Source organism: Chrysochloris asiatica, unplaced genomic scaffold, assembly GCF_000296735.1.
Source record: "Chrysochloris asiatica unplaced genomic scaffold, ChrAsi1.0 scaffold00045, whole genome shotgun sequence".
NCBI classification, from domain to species: Eukaryota; Metazoa; Chordata; class Mammalia; order Afrosoricida; family Chrysochloridae; genus Chrysochloris; species Chrysochloris asiatica.
The window spans coordinates 12,579,058-12,599,168 of NW_006408563.1; the positions used below are offsets into that span (position 1 = coordinate 12,579,058).

At 38.0% G+C, this 20,111-nt stretch overlaps 1 protein-coding gene across 3 annotated transcripts in view; it reads left to right on the forward strand.

The window, feature by feature from the left end:
• The window catches only part of SATB2 (SATB homeobox 2), a 237,654-nt gene that overhangs the window by 117,730 nt on the left and 99,813 nt on the right, over nucleotides 1-20,111 (forward strand). For 2 of the 3 annotated variants that reach the window (XM_006862001.1, XM_006862000.1), the window contains exon 6: nucleotides 3,287-3,389. The exons of the other annotated variant lie outside the window; for it this stretch is intronic. In XM_006862001.1, the coding sequence (XP_006862063.1) occupies nucleotides 3,287-3,389 (103 nt within the window). The remainder of the gene's footprint in view (nucleotides 1-3,286; nucleotides 3,390-20,111) is intronic. 3 annotated transcript variants of the gene reach the window in all.

A 20,111-nucleotide genomic window follows, 5' to 3' on the forward strand; every position in this document is an offset into this window, starting at 1 on the left:
AAAACTTAACAGAACAACATACACTGAAAAATTATATACATATTTTTAAAAACAGGAAATGAAATTAGATCTTCTTTTTGGTTAACTGGATGGGAGGAGTTTTCGTCTTGACTCATCCCATTTCACAGTAAATGTATCTCGTCAGGTTCCAGATGCTATTGATTGTAAGGTGCATCGTGATTTCAATGACACTGAAATATGAAAAAAATGTGGTTTTAGGATGAATTTAATATGCTCAGTACAGATCTCTGCGCCTGGAGACCTCTCTAGGACATTGTTTTCTATAGACCAAAAGTCAGCAAGCCTCGTTGTTCCAACTCCTAGGAATCCTGTGTAGGGTTTCTGAGGAGCTGGTGGTGGGTTTAAGCCTTGCAGTAAGTTTGCAGTTAATAGGCCAGTGCTTACCCTATAGTGCCACATCAGGACTCCTGGTCTGTGTTAACCCCTTTCAAATGTTGCATATAATTTTTTAACAAATGAACCTGAACACATAGCTGACCTTTGAGTGTGTGTCCATAGTGTGCTGGGAAGGACTCGTGATTCAGAATTCAGTGAAGAGGACACGACGACCTAATTTAGGATCAGACCATGTTCATGTTTTTGAAACTGGAATAATAAAACTAAACATGACTTTTTATCTACAGTATACCCCAAATGGACCTTTGCTGTTTTTAAATCTCTCTGGTAGCAACTCTTATCAATAAAAGTATTTTGAATGTCAATTCAATGTAAAGTCCTGCAGGGAAATCATGAGATGAATAACATGTACCACAAATGCAAACATTTCAGGTGTGTAAGAGTCTCATTTCTAGGAAATTATCTAGGATAAGCACTGAGCTGCTAACTACAAGGCCAGCAGTTCAAGTCACCAGCTGCTCTGAAAGATGAGACTTTCTGCCCCCTTAAAAATTCCAACTGCATTCAACCACAATGCGTCACTAAGCGTCGGAATTGACACGATGGCAGTGGCTTTGGTGTTTTGGTTTGACTTTCTTTTCTCAGTTTATAGTTTAAACCTGTTTCTTTTCTTGCTCTGTCATCGGTAGAGCAATAGCTGGGGAAGAGAACAAATGGGATTGAGTCTCTGGGTACCCTCCTCCTCCTCCTTTTTAAATGAGTCATATGAGCCTGACTCTGGTGATAGGGCCTGGTGATGGAGCTGAGAATTACCCAGATGCTCTTTTCCTTGTCACATGGATTGATTGACACTGGTCTTGGGACGTGTCGGTAAAGATGCTGCTGAGGCAACACAGCCTTGAGAGACAAGAGAGAGAAAAGCTGATTGTCTTGGTCTACAGTGATGTGGTCTTGTGGTTTGATCTGGGTTAAGCAGAGTTAAAGGAGGGACAGTTCTTGACTAACCTTAGGTCACTTTCTATTTTAGTCTGTTTTCTAGACCATTTTGCAATACAACGCTTAACTCTAACTGCTGCTGTAGCTGTGTATTGTACGCCTTTCCAGGGGCTAGCATTAATGTAGGCAACAGAGAAATGACAAGCACATTTGCAATTATTCACATATACCAGTGTGGTTGGTGCACTCTATTATTAGACTGCTTTCATGTTCAAATTTTTATTACTATATTTCAGTATGGCATGTTAGAATTCATCTCCATCCCTTTTCATCTGCTATATTGCAGTGACTCAGATATCCCATATTAGAACTCTGTTAGACACTAAGGAGAAAAAAAAAATGAAACAGTGACTGCCCTAAAGGGTCTCTTAGTCTAGGAAGAGAGAGAAAAGCTCACAGCTCAGGGAAGGAGCTAACCCAGCTGACCAGGAGACAGACTACTTGGTTGTCAATAACACAAAGCAGAACTCTGCCTACCGGAGACTAGGATTCTACTGACCCTCTAAAACAACAGGCAGGATTCCATACATTTGATGATACACTCAGGTGATGCTGCCCTGGTATGAAGAGTTCTTAATCTCTCCTCATAGAGAGCAGATTTATCATTTAGAGATCAGCAACTGCCAGAGAAGGCTTTTTTGCTATGTAGAAGGGCCAACATGGTTTCCGTGAATTAAATTAGGACCCTCTTCTCCTGCCAGTACTGGACGGGAGTGGTTCAAAAAGGAGCAAGACTGAAGGACTCACAGAAGGGATTGTTTTCAAAGGGAGTCTGCAAAGGATTGTCTGCTGGAGGTTGAACCTCCTGGTAAATAACTTGCCATTGTCTTGATTTATTGTTATTCTTCTTAAAAAATCCTTTCCTTTGTAGAAATGTCAGTACCAGGTCTAAAATTTCTCTGAAGTGCTTTATGTCTGGGAATAACTTTATTTGCTTTTTGAAGAAAGCTGAGATTTCAAGGCAAGATAAAAGCTTCCACAGGTCATGTGACCCTCTTGACTTGTTTATGGCCATTTGTTTTAAGACAATTTGCAGAAATAAAATGTATGTATGACACATCTGCTTGCAGCATCACGGTCAGGTTAGGTATAAGTTAACATCTGCCACAAATGTTGGCCCACACATACCATCTTGATGGCAAATATATATCGAAGTTTAATTCAAGGTGTGCAACTCTAATTTTAATATTTCAGTGCTAAGTCATGTTGTGCTCCTCTTTTCTAGAAATCCCAATTACAAACAAATCTAATCAAGGGTTAGTTGAGGAGGGAGAGGAAGATGAAGAGTCAAGAGGAATCACTTATTTAAACACTCAGAAAGTTTGAGCTTTGGTTCATTTTTGGTTGAAACATAGTACATGTGTTATGTTTAGTTTGCTCTGCTCTAAAATAGCACTGTTAATTTTTTCATTTGGTGGATTTTCACACAAGTGCTAATCACACGTTTCTATAAATTATATTAATTTAACTTATTTCCCTAAATGTTGTTCTGCAGTGAGTAGCACGGATGTTCTCAGCTTCTTGGCTGGGTTAGCTTGTTGCCGGCTGGGTAAGCTTATTGCCGTTGGAAGCAGGACAGAAACATCTGAAAGGCATTATTTGGATTATGACTGCTGAAGCATCTGATCTCACCTTTTGCTCTGGTTCCTAAATCATAGCTCTTCTTCCTCTTGCATTGTATCTGCATGTCCCCACCCCCTCTATCTTTGACATGGCCCCAGGGTTGATTTTTTGGAGCAAGCACTGGCATCAGATCATATATACATTTAGGTAATCGTGTTTGATGCTAAATAGCCAGTTTTGTGTAGAGGAGTGTGAAGGTTTCAAGTTTAGAAGACAAAGGAGATTAGTGTGGGCTATAATGGGCCTGTTTTTATCCTAATATGGAGTACTCATATTTTGGAAAAATAACTTGTTTTATTTTTCTTTCCAGAGTATGATTTCATCCATTGTAAATAGCACATATTATGCCAATGTGTCAGCAACCAAGTGCCAGGAGTTTGGGAGATGGTATAAGAAGTACAAGAAGATTAAAGGTAAACGGACTGTTTTATTCTTAAAGCCTGTTTTCAGTTTTTTAAGTCATTGAATTGTGGGCTTGTTATAATTTATGCTAATTTTAGATACAGTTTATATAGTTTTGTACAAAGGTAATATTCTGTCATGTGGATACAAATTGGTTCCTCTGAAACAAAGAAGGTAATAGAACAAAAAGTAAATTTCTTGGTATAATATATAAAGTTTATAGTTTTCCCAAAGAGATGCATGGGAAGCCCCAAATCTTTAGAAATATTTTGGAGTGGTTTATTCCAGCTAGGCATGTCTATTTTAAAAGCTTAATCAGTAAGTCATTCCCATTAGTGTATTAATGGAAATGTAAAACTCATCTCTTATAGTTTAAGTACTGATCAACATATTAGAATAACTGTTGTGGGGTATCTGGAAATGTGGGGTTATGCATGGAGTTTTGATATTATATTTCTTTGTAGACAATTCTAGATCAGTGGTTACAGCAAAGACTGTCTAATCAAGCAGACTTGTGTCCAAATCTTTGCATTCCACCTTCTTGTGTCTGAGCTGGAGCACAGCCTCAGTCTGCTCATTGGAAGTAATAATAACACATTTGTCACTGAGTAGCTATGAAGACTAAATAAGATAATACTCCTAAGTACAAGAAGGAGCCCTGGTAGCATAGTGGGTTATGAGTTAGGCTGCTAACCGCAAGATCAGCAGTTCAAATCTACCAGCCACTCTTCAGGAGAAAGATGAGACTTTCTACTCCCGTGAACATTTACAGCATCAGAAACCCTATACAGGGCTCCAGTGAGTTGGAATCGACTCCATGGCACATAACCACCATAAGAAAGCAAACTGCCACATATTACTTCTGCAGGTATATTCAAATGGCTGACCTTTTGGTTAGCAGCCAACCACTTTAAACGCTACTCTTTTACAATGTGAACCTTGTAATAATATTAGTAGTAATAGTTCTGTATCCCTGGTGGTGTAGTGATGAAAGTACTCCACGGCTAACTAAAGGTTAGTGGTTCGAATCCACGAGGTGCTCCATGGGAGAATACGTGGCAGTTGGTTTCTGTAAAAACTGTAGCCTTGGAAACACTATGGGGACAGTTTTACGTTGCCCTCTAAGGTCCTTATGAGTCATAACTAACTCAACAGTAATGGGTTTGGTTGGTTTTTTGGTTCGTGATATTTCTATTTGTTGTTAAGTGCCGGCGAGTGAGTTTCAACTCATATCAACCCTGAATAAGGTTTCCAAGGAGCGGTTGATAAGTTTGAACTGCCAACCTTGTGGTTCAAACTGACCTTGCACTCTAGTGCTTTATCTCACAGCGTCACACCAGGACTCCAATAGTTCTAGTGGTGGTGGTGATGTGCTGTGGAGTCGGTTTTGACTCATAATGACTCTGTACAGGGTTTCCAAGTCTGTAAATCTTTTCGTGAGCAGAAAGCCTCATCTTTCTCCCATGGAACAGCTGGTAGTTTCGAACTACTGACCTTAAGGTTCGCAGCCCAATTCATAACCACTACACTGAATTATGTTTGGTCCCAAAATACAGTTCTTTATATAATAAATAGCATGTTATTTACACCCCCTAACTCTTTAAATGTATCAGTGATATTCCGCTTTTGCAAGTATGTTAGTGTTGGAAAAATTCTTTTCTCACCTCAATTCAGATAGATGCTGGCAGCCTCAGAAGGGCTTTAGGGAAAAGTTTGTAGCATGATAGATCAACGTTGAAGGGGCCTTCCAGGCCCTGTTTGTCATGATTATGACATCACCCATTGTGCTTTATTATTGGTGTGCACAGCCTTGTTGACAGTCACTGACCCCATTTGAGGCCAAATGACAATTTATGATGGGTAGGTAGAAATAAAGGATGCATTTACTTGTTTTACTCCTTGCAGGTTTCCTTTGGGAAGACAGGGTGTCAAAGTAATGTTTGTTGGCTGGTGAATGTTTGGAAGCTTATTCACAAGGTTACCTTTTGAGAAAATGAGCTTTTTATGTACATTTCTGATGACAAAGAAATGAGAATATTTTATGTTAAATATACAAGTTATAAGGCAAGTTAGAATGTTGAACTGAAACAAACAAAACCCAAACTTGTTGCTGTTGAGTGAATTCAGACTCGTAGCAACCCTATAGGGCAGAGTAGAATTACTCCATACGGTTTCCAGTGCTGTAAAGCTTTATGGAAGCAAACTACTGCATTTTTCTCCTATCTTTCTGTTGTGGAGCTACTGATGAGTTCGAACCACTGAATGGTTAGCAGCTGAATGGTTAACCATTGCACCACTTGTTGTTGTTGTTAAGTGCCTTCGAGTCAATTCTGACCCATAGCGACCCTGTATAGGGTTTCAAAGGAGCAGCTGGTGAGCTTGAGCCACCGACCTTGCAGTTCAAACAACTCTGTAGTCTGACGCATTAGCCCACAGTGCTACACCATTGCACCACTAGGGTTCCTTAAATGTTGAACTACCCAGGAAAAATGAAGTGCACTGAGCACTGAAAACTGAATTAATTTCCAAAAAAATTCTTAGGACCCTTTAGATTCTAGTTTGTGTATTTGATTGATAATATTATTACTATTCTCCCTTGAATGGGATAAGATGAATAACTCCTGTTCAGTATAAAACATGATTGTGTAGTTCAGGTCCCCTTCCCCCCATGTAAGTACTGCCTCCAAGTTTGTTTGTTTGTTTTGCTAATGTGCTTGAACATATCCTCTTTGGTTAACAATCAAAAGAATCACATGGCTTCAAGGTCATTTTTTTAGATGCTGTTTACTTGCTGTTATAAGAGTAAGGAAGAGTGTGTACTTTAAGAGGCTGGATTGTCCTTTAGATTCAGAAAGACTGCAAGCTCTTCACTCCAGTGTTCTCAGAATCACCACTACAAATCTGTGAGTGAGTGTGCACGTGCACATGCGTGGTGTGCCCATAGGTGCATTAACACTCCTGTCTTCTACTTTTCTCCTTTCTCTCTTAGAGATGCAGCTCTATTTTTTTTTTTTTTTTTTGGTCAAGATAGTAAATGCACAGTTAAACTTTTAAGTGCCGTAAAAGCAGACTGAGGCCTTGATTTCAATCAAGAGGTCAAGGATGCACACCTGGAGGGGCTGTCAGACACTATGTACACATGCTCTTCAAAGAGATGCAGCTTGTCATTGCCGCTTGAAAGAGTGTGCGTGTATGTGTGTGTGTTAGTAGGAGGAGAAAAGGGAAGGTTAAGGTATGTGTGAAGTAAACACAAGCTGCCGTAAAACAGTTCAAGTGGTGTTGATTCATCAAGCAAGGGAGTGGGAGGAAAAACAAAGAATTCATGACAGGTATAATGGTGTGCAGAAAACAAACACCCAGAGGGGTGTTTTATTAACTTTCGACCCTCAGAAAAAAGCAAGTGTTGGACCTATATGGGCACATTTCATTTGATATACATGCTTTTTGTTACTATGATTATGTGTTGCTGTGTATTTTCTATTAGTAAGACCCATTTTTCATGGGAAAGTAACGATTTTGGTTTGTAAATTTTTGTCTGTGTCCATTTATTTTCAAAATGAAAAAATAGTAATGAATTGCAAGGGCCCCTGGATGGCACAAAGGTTAAACATTCAATTACTAGCTGAAAAGTCAGTGGTTTGAATCTACCGTGGTGCAGCAGGATAAACACTGGACCGCTAACTGCAAAATTGGTGGTTCAAACCCACAAGCCGCTCCTTAGAAACCCATCACAGGATTGCTATGAGTCAGAAGCAGCTTGATAGCGCTTAACAGCAGAGGCACCTTAGAAGTCATAGTCTTGAAAACTCTGTGGAGCACTGCTGCTCTGCACACAGAGGAGGATCCTCATGAGTTGGCATTGACTCCATGGCAACAAACAACAGTAATAATAATGAATTACAAGCCTGGAAATTAGCAGTACCAAAGTCAGGATTCTGTTTTAGGGCTCTTTTGAGAATCCAGGGTCAAAGTACCTACCATGTACCTCTTCGCTTCCTCAACCCCTTGTTTGTACCCTAAAGTTACCAGTTGATACGTATTGTGGCTGATTTTCAGTACAGAAGAAAATCTCAAGCTAATTTACTGATGCCCAAACTAAATGCAGAATACATTGTTAAATATGTTTCTTATTATCTGCTAATGTCTGTTTTAATAAAACAGTGGGAAGTAAATGGTTACTTCTTAATCAAAACCATGATTTCCTAAACATAAGCTATGTGAATCTGTTACAAATTGCCATATATGGATCTCCTAGGTCAAACTTTTTTTCTTTTCTTTTTTATTTCACAGAAATAAATAAACAGTAAAATAACTATATATTTTGAAAGATAAAAATAAATATGACTAAAACCTGGCAAAAATAAAAATCTACTAGAAGGCAAAAAAAAAAAAAAAAGATCAGATTGCAAATTCTATAGTTAATGCTTAAATAAATATGAGAAAAATGAACAATCAATAATTTGATATCATTAAAAACAGATGTAAAAACTATATACAAATGGAAAGGTCTAAATTCTGAAGTAAACATTTTAATGTACATTTTTTAAATTTGTTGTTATTATAGCTAAACTATTTACACTTATTCTTGAAAGAGTCTTAAGTTGGTTTGGCTTAGTATATTAACTTTATTTTCCCTAGTGATCAGAGCAAAGCACATTCTGTTTACCTTTATTCTTTAATTTCAAAGACAATCATGGTTGACACAGACATATTTGAGTTAACATTAGTGTTAATTTAGGATAGATGGGGAGACAGAGTTTGTATACTCTTGTTTTAAGGTCCAGAACCATGAACCTGCTTCCCAGGAGTTTTTGATATTGAACAACTCGGAGTGGGTGGCTAGGGTAGTTTAGAGAACAGTTTTTTTTAATGCTGTTCATCTCATCCTACAATTGCTTCTGCCCTAGATTTTTCAATGTAGACCTCATAAACTCCTAAATGTAAGAAAGACATATATATTCTATCTACAAGTGGGAGGTGGGGTGGGGGGAGGGAGACCAATATTAGTAATTGTTTAATGAGTTGGGAATTTTAATGTTGAACACAAGGATAATTCACTGAAACCAAGACATTCTCATGTGTTGCAAAATTATTTTCAAGAAGTCTTTCTCATGGGTTTTTTTCTTCCATTATGAGAGATTTATTCCACCAAGTTTTCTTTCCTAAGTTTTCAACATTTTAATGTCTTCTTATTTTTTTGTCCAACTCTTCTTTTATATGAACTCTACTTATATGAGAGCTTGTCCCATCATTTTTATGAAACTAAATGGAATCTTGGTGTGGCACTGTGAACAGCTAAGCAAAGTCTGCTGTCAAACCCACCAGCCGCTCCTTGGAAACCCATCCAGGGTCGCTATGATTCAGAACTGACTCAATGAAATGTAACAACAGCAACAGATGATAATTATGAATGTGATTCCATCACAAATTATACTCTCTGGCAATCTTGAGTTTGCAGGGATCAGAATCTGAAAGTGCTTTGATAAAAGTCATATATTTTAAATTTATTCTGATGAAAAATTAATAAGGTCATGGAAAATGATTTTGTATCTGCAATGTTTTCTTCTGGTACCTATGCCAATGAATTATCATATTTGGTCCAGTTGGTTTCAAGTATTTAATATGTCTCAATAATTAAGGGGTCACTGAAAGTTCAAACAGATACTGGTGAATGTCATAAAGTTATTTGTGTCATGAAATAATACTGTTAGATTGACCTCAGCCAAACCCTCTACTTTGGCCAGAGTGCAAATTTAGCCCCATCACTTTCTTTTTCTCAATCATTGCTCAAGAACCCTCTGATTGCTAGTTGCCTTAATTTTATTTGTTTATTTGGACTTTATTTTGCAAATTATTAAAAACTGGAAGAAAAGAGGAATTGAAAAACCAGCATTACAGTCTAAGTTCCCCAAGCCTGGTTTATTCTAGTAATCAGTATTTTATCTGACCCTGTCTGATCTAGTCTTGCAAGATCAAACGTCCAGGCCAGTAAGCAGACAGTAAACAAAGCCCATGAAGGGTTTCGGTAAACACAAAGATTAGATGTTGAATGAAAATTAAACTCCTTGAACTAGTCCTCTGTACTAAAGTGGTTAAGTGGGTTGTGATTAAAAGAAATAAGTAATTATGATCATTATAGCTGAAATGATATAATGTTACCACATTTAAAGCACCTCTTGTACCCGAAAATGATTGTGTCATTTACCAAGTGGTGCCTCAGAGTTGAATAGAGAAATCCATGTTCCACTGAGCTCGTTTCATAAGGCAGTCTCTGCTCAGCCATAGTGGTGTGGGTCAGGACAATGCCTTTAATCAAGCCCCCAGACTCCTGCCTCTGCTGTTGTTTAGCACTCATGAGGTAAAAGTAACTTAACTTTTGTCTACCTCATTCTTTTGAGTCATGAAAGAAATTTGCTTTCAGCTTTAGCCTTAAATGAAGGTATTCTTGCAAGGAAATTTGTCTGGTCTCTACCTATCTGACACCAATGCCAACATCAAGTTCTTTGACATTTTCTATAAACCTTGTTTTCATGGAAATTGAAACGTCACTTCTAGCATCCAATCATTTTCCATTTCACTGGTCTTCCAACATTTGCAATAGCTTTGTGGACTTTCTCTGTGACAATCAGTAATAAGCATTCATCAGTTACTACCTTACCCTGCTTGGCCTTATGATTGAAAGTTAATTGGTTATATTAGCAGGTGGAAGAATGGTATATTAGGAATGCTTTGGGCATTCAACTCAGATGTGAGTTAATTCCTTGCATGTCTCTTAAGAAGCTCATTCTAGCTATATTGATAGTTGCTGCTTTGGCCTGACTCTCTTCATAGTTAGGTTAAAGAAGTAAAAACAATTGTTTGTCAACAATGTAGTTTGTAGATTAAAATGAACTTACACTCTGTTTGTATTTGTACTATTTATGGAGCCATTTAAAATATAAGTTAAAAGAGGATGGAAAAGGAAGAATGATCTATGTTTTTAGATTCTTTCCTTTTCTTCATTCCTTTCTTCCTCCCTTCTTCCATCCCTCCCTTCCTCTCCTTCTTTCCCCCTTTATTCCTATTATCAATCCATTCATTCATCCATCTATCCATTCATCATATATACTTAAGCAACATAACACCCAGTTTATATTTTTAAAAACCCACAATCTATATGAAATAATTAATAATGTAATGCATATTCTTTGCTGTTCACAAATAAATTTGGGAATCATTTTATATACCTGGTAGGATTCTAAGTGCTGGCAATATAGCGGGAACTATTGCAGTCACTTGTTGCAAGAAAACAGCAGTTATTTATTTATTTAAATGATATTTATTTAAGAAAATAATTAAATTAGACCACTGTTTAGTATATGCATCTACTACATGCTATCTTCCTGCTAGAAGCAATGAAAAACATCCAGAAACACATAATATTGTGCGTCCCTCAATCTATCAGGGGAGGTGTCCTTCTAAAATCATTGTGGCAAGTATATGTTGTTTTTCTTAGGTGTAGTCAAGTTAGTTCCAACTCATAGTGACATATTCACAACAAAACAAAACACTGCCCAGTCCTGTTTCATACTCACAGTTGTTACGCTTGAGCCTATTGCTACCACCACTGTACTAATCCATTTTGTTAGGAGTTTTCTTTGTTTTTACTTACCCTGCACTCTACCAGGCATGATGTCCTTCTACAGGGTCTGGTCCTTGCTGATAATATTTCTGAAGTATGAGAGATGAAGTATTGCCATTTCACTTTTTAAGAAGCATTCTTGCTGTATTTCTTCCAAAACAGAATTGTTTGTTCATCTGATAATCCATGATGTTTTCAATATTCTTCTCCAAGACCATAATTCAAATACATCCATTCTTCTATGCTCTTTCTTATTCATTATCCAACTTCCACATGCATATGAAGAGATTGAAAATACCATAACTTGGGTCAGGTGCACCCTAGTCCTCAAAACTGACATCTACTCTTGAATGCATTAAAGAGGTTTTGTGCAACAAATTTACCCAACACAATGTTGTTTGGATTCTTGACTGCTGCTTCCTTCAGTGTTGATTGTAAATTCAAACAAAAATGAAGTCTTTGAGAACTTCAATATTTTCTCTATTTATCATAATGTTAATGATTGGTCCAGTGGAGAAGACTTTTGTTTTCTTTACATTGAGGTGCAGTCCATACTGAAGGCTGTAGCCTTTGATCTTCATCAGTAAGGATTTTAATTCTTCTTTGCTTCCAGCAAGCAATGTTGTATCGTCTGTATACTGAAGGTTGTTGATGAGTCTTCCTCCAGTCTTGATCCACATTCTTTGTATAATCCAGCTTCTCTGATTATTTGTTCAACATATAGATTGAACAAGTATGATGAAAGGATACAACCCTGTCACACACATTTCCTGATTTTACTCCATTCAGTATTCTTTTGTTCTGTTTGAAAAATTGCTTATTGGTCTACGTAGTTTCTTCATGAGCAACGTTTTGGGTTCTAGAATATCCATTTTTCACAATGTTATCCATAGCTTATCATGATCCACACAATCAAAAGTCTTTGTATAGTAAATATAGCACAAGTAAACATCTTTCCGGTTTCTCTACTTTCATCAGCAATAGTATTCCTAGTTCCATGTTGTCTTCTGGATCCAGCCTGGATTTCTGGAAGTTCCCTGTTGAGATACTGATGCAGCAATTTAAAATTTATCATTAGCAAAATTTCAGCTTTACAGATGCCTAGGATATTGGTGTTTATGTGTTCCATTTCATTTTTGACCACTTTTAACTTTCCTAGATTCGTGTTTTATAGAGTTCATATTCTGATTATTAATGGATGTTTGCATTTTGAGTTGTGCCCCGTCAATAAATGAAAGCTGTACTCCACTCACATCATCTGGAGAACTGCCCTTTGAGGAGGCAGCTATTCTTCAGGTGTATTTTGAGTGCCTTCCAACTGGAGGGGTTCATCTGCCAGCACTGTATCTGGCAATGTTTTTTTAATGGAGAAATTCCATTATTTTTTAATTCCATTTTTTTACAAACTTTTTTTTTTTTAAGGTTTTTATTGTGGATTGAGTGAAAGTTTTCAGGGCACATCATTGGTTTCACATTCAAACATTCATATACCTTGTTTCATTACATACCATCAGTTAACAGAGTTCCTCTCTATCCTTTTTAGTTTTTTTTTTTTTTTTTTTTTGGGAAAAACTTTGCCTTTTTGGAATTTATAGTCTCGGCTTTTAGGGAAGGTTTTTACATTTATCTGTGGGTATCCAGGGCTCATGTATGGAATTACTAACCAGCATAATTGAATAATCAGATGAGGGACATTTTGCTACGTCTGCTAGGTGGCTAAAGTCTGATCCTCAGAGCCTATGGTTTGGACGGCCACAGGGCCTTGAACTCCTGACCGGGTCTGCACGGTCTGCATCAGATTCCCCCTTATTTATTATTTGTTTAAGGGACACTGCCTGTCTTAGGCGGTCAGTGCGAATTCCTCAGTCTTACCCGTCATCGAAACTCATTGCAGCATGGCAATGGCTCTGTGGTAATGTTTTGAATGCTGTGCAAAAGATTTTCTGTGGCTAACCCTTCAGATGTAGTTTGCCTTTCCTTCTTCCTAGTCTGTCTCAGTCTGGAAATGTTGATGAACCCTATGTACCATGGGTGATCCAGCCAATACTTATAATATTGATAGTATAGCTTCCAGCATTCTAACAACACACAAGCTACCACAGTGTGTCAAACTGGTAAAAACTAGTGCCCTGCTAGCTAAATTCTATTGGGTAAGTGTCAGGTTAAGGAAGGGAGGGACTAGAGAACTAACATATTAACTATACCTGTAAGACAAGTAGACTTCTATCTACAACGAGAAAAGGAGAAGAAAGAACTTTCCTGGCATCTGCAAGTTCAAAAGGAGCCAAAGATCATGGTATATTTGGAAAATAATATGTGGTCATCCAGTGTGTCTAGAACAGTTCCATTTATCATGATGCTATGCCTGGAATGGCTAATGTTTTGATCAGTGAGAAAGCAAGCTGAGCTTGGCTGAGTGTGCAGATGGTGGTGATACCAAATATAGGTGAAGGAATGGAAATGATCAGGATCCAGCTATTTATTGGAAGCACACAAGTAAAAGGGAAAAACCACCTTAGGTGGCTCTGAAAGCCCTGTTGAAGTATTTGAAGAATCGCTGAAGGTTTTCCTGCAAGGGAGTGATACGGTAAAAATTATGGTTTTTTTCAAAAAGATCCCTCTAGAAATAGCCTGCGTATTTATGTTGGTAGCAATGTATGCATGGTGCCCAGGGAGCAGTGGCAAATGCATCCTAAAGGAAGTAGGCCATCTAGAGTCTATTGTATGGAAGTGAGGTCTTGGGTTTGGGTGGTAGCAGTGAGAAAGAGAGGAAGTGACCAGTGCAGAGAGAAGAGCCAGTTAGACTTGCTTAGAGAGAGAAAAAGAAGTCAAAATAGGAGTCAAGGTTTTGAACTTAAGCAACTCTTGATGGTTTTGACAGACATATTGTATGTGATTGTTAGAACCCAATAAAGGAGATTTCTGTAAGGAAGGGAGTGAAAACCTTAGAAAACTGGAAGCTTTGAAAGGAAAAAAAAAAATGCTGCTAGAGAGAAAGTGAGGTGGCGTGGAAGCTAGAAGAGGAGAGATTACCAGTAGTGAACCGTTATCAAGGGTGGCAGGAGGGGAGAGGGACTTGAAGGATCTCCCACAATGGAAGGAGTTGTTTCTCTGTAATGTGAGAACTAAGAGAAAATATAGGCACCTACAGAGGAAGGAAAGGGACTGGATGTTGCAAATGGTCAACACACTTGGTCTATCAACTGAAAACAGAGCTGCTTCTAAAGAAAGACCTGACAATCTACTTCTGAAAACTCAGCTGTTGAAAACCCCATTTTGACTCACTTGGGGTTGTAGTGAATTCAGTGGCAACTGGTATGGAGGGAGTTGCCAAGGAGAGAGAACAGATTCTCATTTTGTGGGGAGAGACTATAAATCCCCTACATAGAATGGGAGTCCCCCTCCTCAACTCTTCCCCATCCCGCACCCCCACCCTCCATTAGTCAGGAAGAAACAAGATGGAGCCTGTGGAGCCCAAAGGCTTTAAAGAGGTAGAGTGATAAACCAGAGCTCATAAGCTAGGACAGGATGAGATTGGAGGCAAAGAAAGGAAGGATTGGGGAGAGGAAAGAGATGGAGGTAAGGAAGTGGGGAAACAGAAGAGGTGTCCTGAATATATGTCAGTGAAGGAAAATGATTGGGATGTAGGCTTGATGAGAAGAATACATGGAATAGGTTATGGAAGGACCTCATTGTTTAGACAACAGTAAGAGAGCAGCTGGAAGATTCTGTGAAGGGTTTACAATGAGCCAGGTCCCTTTCAACCTTGGTTGTTCTCTCAGCACATTGCTTTAGAGTTTTCATTTTCAGAGTTCCATTTGTCCTTCCCAGAAATGAAATAAAGAACTCAAAAACAAAAATAGATCTTGTGCCTGATAAAGAATCCACAAAGCTGTGAAATGCGATATTTGGGATCTAGACCAAGAAATGTCCAGTGTATTTAATGTCTTATAAGATCGTATGGTACTGTAGAATAAGCACTGGACAGCTAACCACAAGATTCGTGGTTCATACTCACCAGCTCCTTCTTGGCAACTCTCAGCAGTGCCATTATGAGTCAAAACCAACTCAACAGCACTTAATAACAACATGTTTGTATCGGAGTCCTGATAGCATAGTGGGTTATGTGTTAGGCTGCTAACTGCAAGGTCAATAGTTCAAACCTACCAGGCACTCCTAGGAAAAAGTTGAGGCTTTCTGCATTTGTACAGATTTATAGCCTCGGAAACCCTACACAGGGTCACTGTTAGTTGGAACTGACTCAACCGCATATGATAGCAGTGTGATTGTAATGATATTTCCTTATTTTGGGGAAACCGGCCAGTTAAAATCTGATCTTGTCTTTGTCATCAATTAAATAAACATTACTATCTGCTCTTCTTCAGAGACACTTTACAAAGTTAAAAGCACTTAAATTCTTAAATTGCGTATAGCTCTTAACTGTCAGTGCTATGTAAGACTTTAGGACAAAATAACAATGACCTAATGGAGAGAGTTATTTACGTAACTCTATCTATGGCTATTCCACTCTGCATGCACCCGATCTGGTCTGATATCAGAAGCTAAGCAGGGTCGTCCTGGTTAGTATTTGAATGGGAGGCCACCTAAAAATACCAGGTGCTGTAGGCTTTTAGGAGTCCTGGTGTGAAGCTATGGGTTAATGCACTCGACTGCAAGTTCCGTTTGAACTGCAAGGTTGGAGGCTCAAGTTCACCAGCCACTCTTGGAAACCCTATACAGGGTCCCTTATGAGTTAGAATAGAACAATGGCACTTAACAACGACAATATTCCTTAAAATACTGACTAAGACAATTAGGTTCTATAAAATCAGTGACCATGGTCAGTAGAAAAGAAAGAATCATGGATTGGTTTAAGAATTAAAATATAGGGTATTATCTGGCAAAAATAGAATGCTCCTAAATAATACTATGTTTCGGAACTGTAATTTTATTTTACTTTTTTAAATCATGTACTGAATTCACTTCTGAAATGATAGTTTCAGATTGAATTAAATAATAAAGAAAAAGATAGTGTTAGCTATAAATAGCCTTAACATAGACAGAAAGTTCTAGGAATGTTTGAAATGGCCAGTGATACCGAACTGTGATAGAGCATAGTTTGGAGCTGAAAGGACAATAGTGCTCCAGTGTAGGGGTTGAGATTGCAGGAGGATTCAAGGTGGAGGCTAATGTTCACTTTTTCCATGGAACATAATGGGTTCTGTGAACTTTTATTGCCAGAGGAACAGAGGTGTCCATATTCAAGTTGCTGTATGGTAGATACATATGTTTCTGTGGAGTTTAATATGATGGAAAAAGGAAGTTGATAATAAGGGGAAAATACACCTAAAGCAGTCACATAGTATTATCACAATGCTGACTGGGACCTTTAGCTTGTGGGGCTGGAAGCATTTTCCTTCCAAGCCTGGTTTTATTAGGAGTTAATAAGTTGGCTCTGAATATCTTGCTCTAGGCAGAGACTTTGCAAGCGAGTTCTCAATCCAGAAACAAATTTTCTTTAACAAATTTAGAGAGAGAAAAAAAAGTCTTTAGGTTTGGGGTTTGGTAGTCCTAAAAGACTTAGTTCTTCCCCGCCCCATGCTTTTGCCTTTTAGCCCTTTTAAATGTCTTATATTTTCTTTAATATATTTAGTGAATACTTTTGGTAATAGTTTTATTATTTTTTTTATGGTGTGGGATTTATATCTGGTAAATAGATATTGCATATTAGTCTTGCCACCTGCAGACATGCCTGTATGTGTTTGTGTTAATAGAAATAGAGTTTTTATGTCACAAACTGACTTTGTACTTGCAGTTGTTGACATGCAGAAAGTAAGTCAGAACTGTTTTAGTGAGTGGGCATTTGCAATATTGGTGGACAGGATGCTGTTTCAGTTTGTCAGAGAATTAGTCTTAATTTAATTCAAACCAAAATAAAACAAAACAAACACCTCTGGGCAGTAGAGTGGTTTAGCATCAATTTGCAGCCCAGCTCAGAGAAAGGGAGTCAAAGTAAATATTAGGTTGAGCCATATGAAATTGCCATTTTGGTAGGTTGAAGTTATTGTATACCTCCATTTTCTTATAGTTTATCTTATATGAATTTATTACGATTGTCCAAGATTCTTCAGCTGCTACTACACTGCATGAATGTACATACCCCATTTTATTGTTTTTTTTGTCACTTACTACTTTTAAAGAAAGACTTCACATTTACCGATTTTATAAAGAATACTTACAAAACACTCTGTTTTGTATTGCATATCTTTCATCAGATGGTCATCTACCCTGATCATTTTTTGCATACAAAGTCTTTTTTTTTAATTCTTTTTTCCACAAGTAAAATAAAAGAATGGGTGATTCATGAAGATGAATATGGTGGTAGTGGTCGTTGTGTGCCATCAGGGCATAGGAAAAGGAAAGCCTCATGTTTCTCTTGCAGAGCAGTGGATGGATTCAAACTGCTGACCTTGTGGTTAAGCAACCCAATGCATAACCCATTACACTACCAGGAATCTTTAATGTATTCAGTCAGAATTTGTATTGTAAACAACTAGAGTGACTTGCTACTAACTGACAAAATAGGAATTAAGGGTCAGAATCGACCTGATGGCACATACAACAACAATATATTTTTTAAATCATCAGCAAATGTGATAAGCCCCCTGTGTATACCAAATAGTTTAACTGCCTGCAGCAAATGTACATACAGATGGAGTTTTTTAAGGCTAAGTACTGTATCTTTAAGAGTGGCTTTGTTTTGGGTGTGTAGTAATTGATTAATAAATATTTGTCCTAAGAATTAAAAATGAAGCAAACATTCAAATGTGAACAACCCTATTTTAGTGATGCAGCTAATTCAACTGCCAGCCTTCCAGTGTGTGTCATGTGAGGCAATCTTATAGGAGATACAAAGTTGAGTGCCACCATCCAGACAAGTGATCTCACTGGCCAGCCACACATCAGATGTGCATGTGCACACACCCTTGGATATAGAAAGCAAGATTATCTGTAGTCAATATGCTCACACTTGGTCCAAACCCTTAAACTCTTAGCATCATATTCCCCAACTTGGGAAGCTTAGTATAAACAGTAACCACAGGTTTTAGGGACTTAAAGACATAGGTTTGAATTTAAATTCTTTAATAGATTTGTGACATTAATTTTTTAAGTTTAAGATTCTTCTATAAAGTGGTGATTGTTGTTGTTCTTGTTAAGTGCTGTCTAGTCAGTTCCGACCCATAGCAACCATGCATAGGGTTTCCAAGGACTGACTGGTGAGCTTGAACCGCCAAACATGCAGTTCAAACTGACTTTGCAGTCCAGCACATAAGCCCACACTGCCACACTAATAATATCTCTATCATACATGTATCTATGCATACGCGGTTGTGAGAATTAAATGACAACTGTGGCTAAAGACTTTAGATTAGTGTCTCAGCTACTATATAAATAGTAGGACTTGATATTACCAGAAATGCTAACACAATTTATAAAAGGTCCATGACGCTATAGGATAAGCACTGGGCTGCAAGGTTGATTTGAACTGCAAGGTGGTGGTTCCAACTTAGCAGCTGCTACTCAGAAACACTATGTTGTTATGTGCCTGGAGTTAGTTCCAACTCATAGCAACCCTGTACAGGTTTTCTGAGGCTGTAAATCTTTATGGGAGCAGAAATCTTCATCTTTCTCCCGTGGAACAGTTGGTAGTTTTGAACTGCTGACCTTTAGATTCGCAGCCCAATTCATAACCACTATGCTACCAGAGCTCCTTTCAGAAACACTAAACAGCGTCTCTATTAGTCACAATGGACTCAATGGAACTTAACAACAACAACAACATAGCAATAATAGTGATATGTATTTTCCTACACTTACAATAATAAAACTTTGCTTTAAAGGGAATCCATTAAGATGCACTTTTGAAACATTCAGGCCTGGAGAATTTGACTTTGAGTTATGCAAAGGAAAAAAAAAAAAAAGAAAGTTTCCACTGGGCATGTGCTTTGTTTATTCTGTTTATGAGGCTGAAGCCAGCAACCCTGTTTGAATATTCCTAAATATTTATCTACTTTGAATGGTAACACATATGCCTTAATGATCAATATAGTCAGGTTCCAAAGACCAGGTCATTATGTAAATGACAGCATTATGCATAAATAGAGGATGATTGCATTAGATCATAAAATGGAGGATGGCTACATCATTACATAACTGCCAAACCACATCATTACTCAATAATCAAGTTTTATCTTCACATAACTGCCAAAGCACTGAGAATTGTGGGCCAGCCAAGCTGACATGTAACCTTACCCATCACAGCCAGTGTTATTCTGACTTTGCATATCTACATTTGTTACTGCCAGATATACTTTATTAATGTGCAGAGCAGTTGGATAATAGATTTTTTACTATGGTCATAAATGTGGGCTAGCAAGATAGGCTGTAAGTGAGAAGTGGGTGTATTTTGGAGATGTCAGGAAGGGCCAGTCCCTAGAGAAGGAAATCATGCTTAGTAAAGTCGAGGTTCAGTGAATAAGAGGGAGACCCTCAACCAGATGGATGACACAGTGACAACAATAGGCTCAAATATAACAATTATGAGGATGACAGAGGGCCAGACAGTGCTTCGTTCTGCTGTACCTAGGGTCACTGTGTTAGAACCGACTGCATGGCTCCTAACAGTAACATAGCAGGTGTATTTGACCTTGAGCAAGTTTTACCTAATTTCTCTAGTATTAGACAAGATCATTGTCTTTGAAATTGGGCTTCAAGGTATTGGGGTTGGGAGGGGAAGCAGGGAACTTGGGTGAGAGGTTTGGAAATCCAAGGTAATTAATTATATGCTCAAAAATATCCTTCCTCCATGCTAAAAGGTTTGAAAAATGATTAGAAATTATTCATTTGATTGGCAAATTTTCCACCAAGAGTGCTAAAGTCACTCTGTGCCTTTGCAGAACCACTTTCAGAGGACTTGCTGAGGTTGAAGGAGTCAGAGAAATTGTTGTGTTCTTTTTTTTGCCTTATATGTGTCATCTATCCAGGGTTTCCAGAATAGGTTCTGGGGAATACTAAAGTGTTATCTTATTAAGGAATCCATTAGCACTCATTC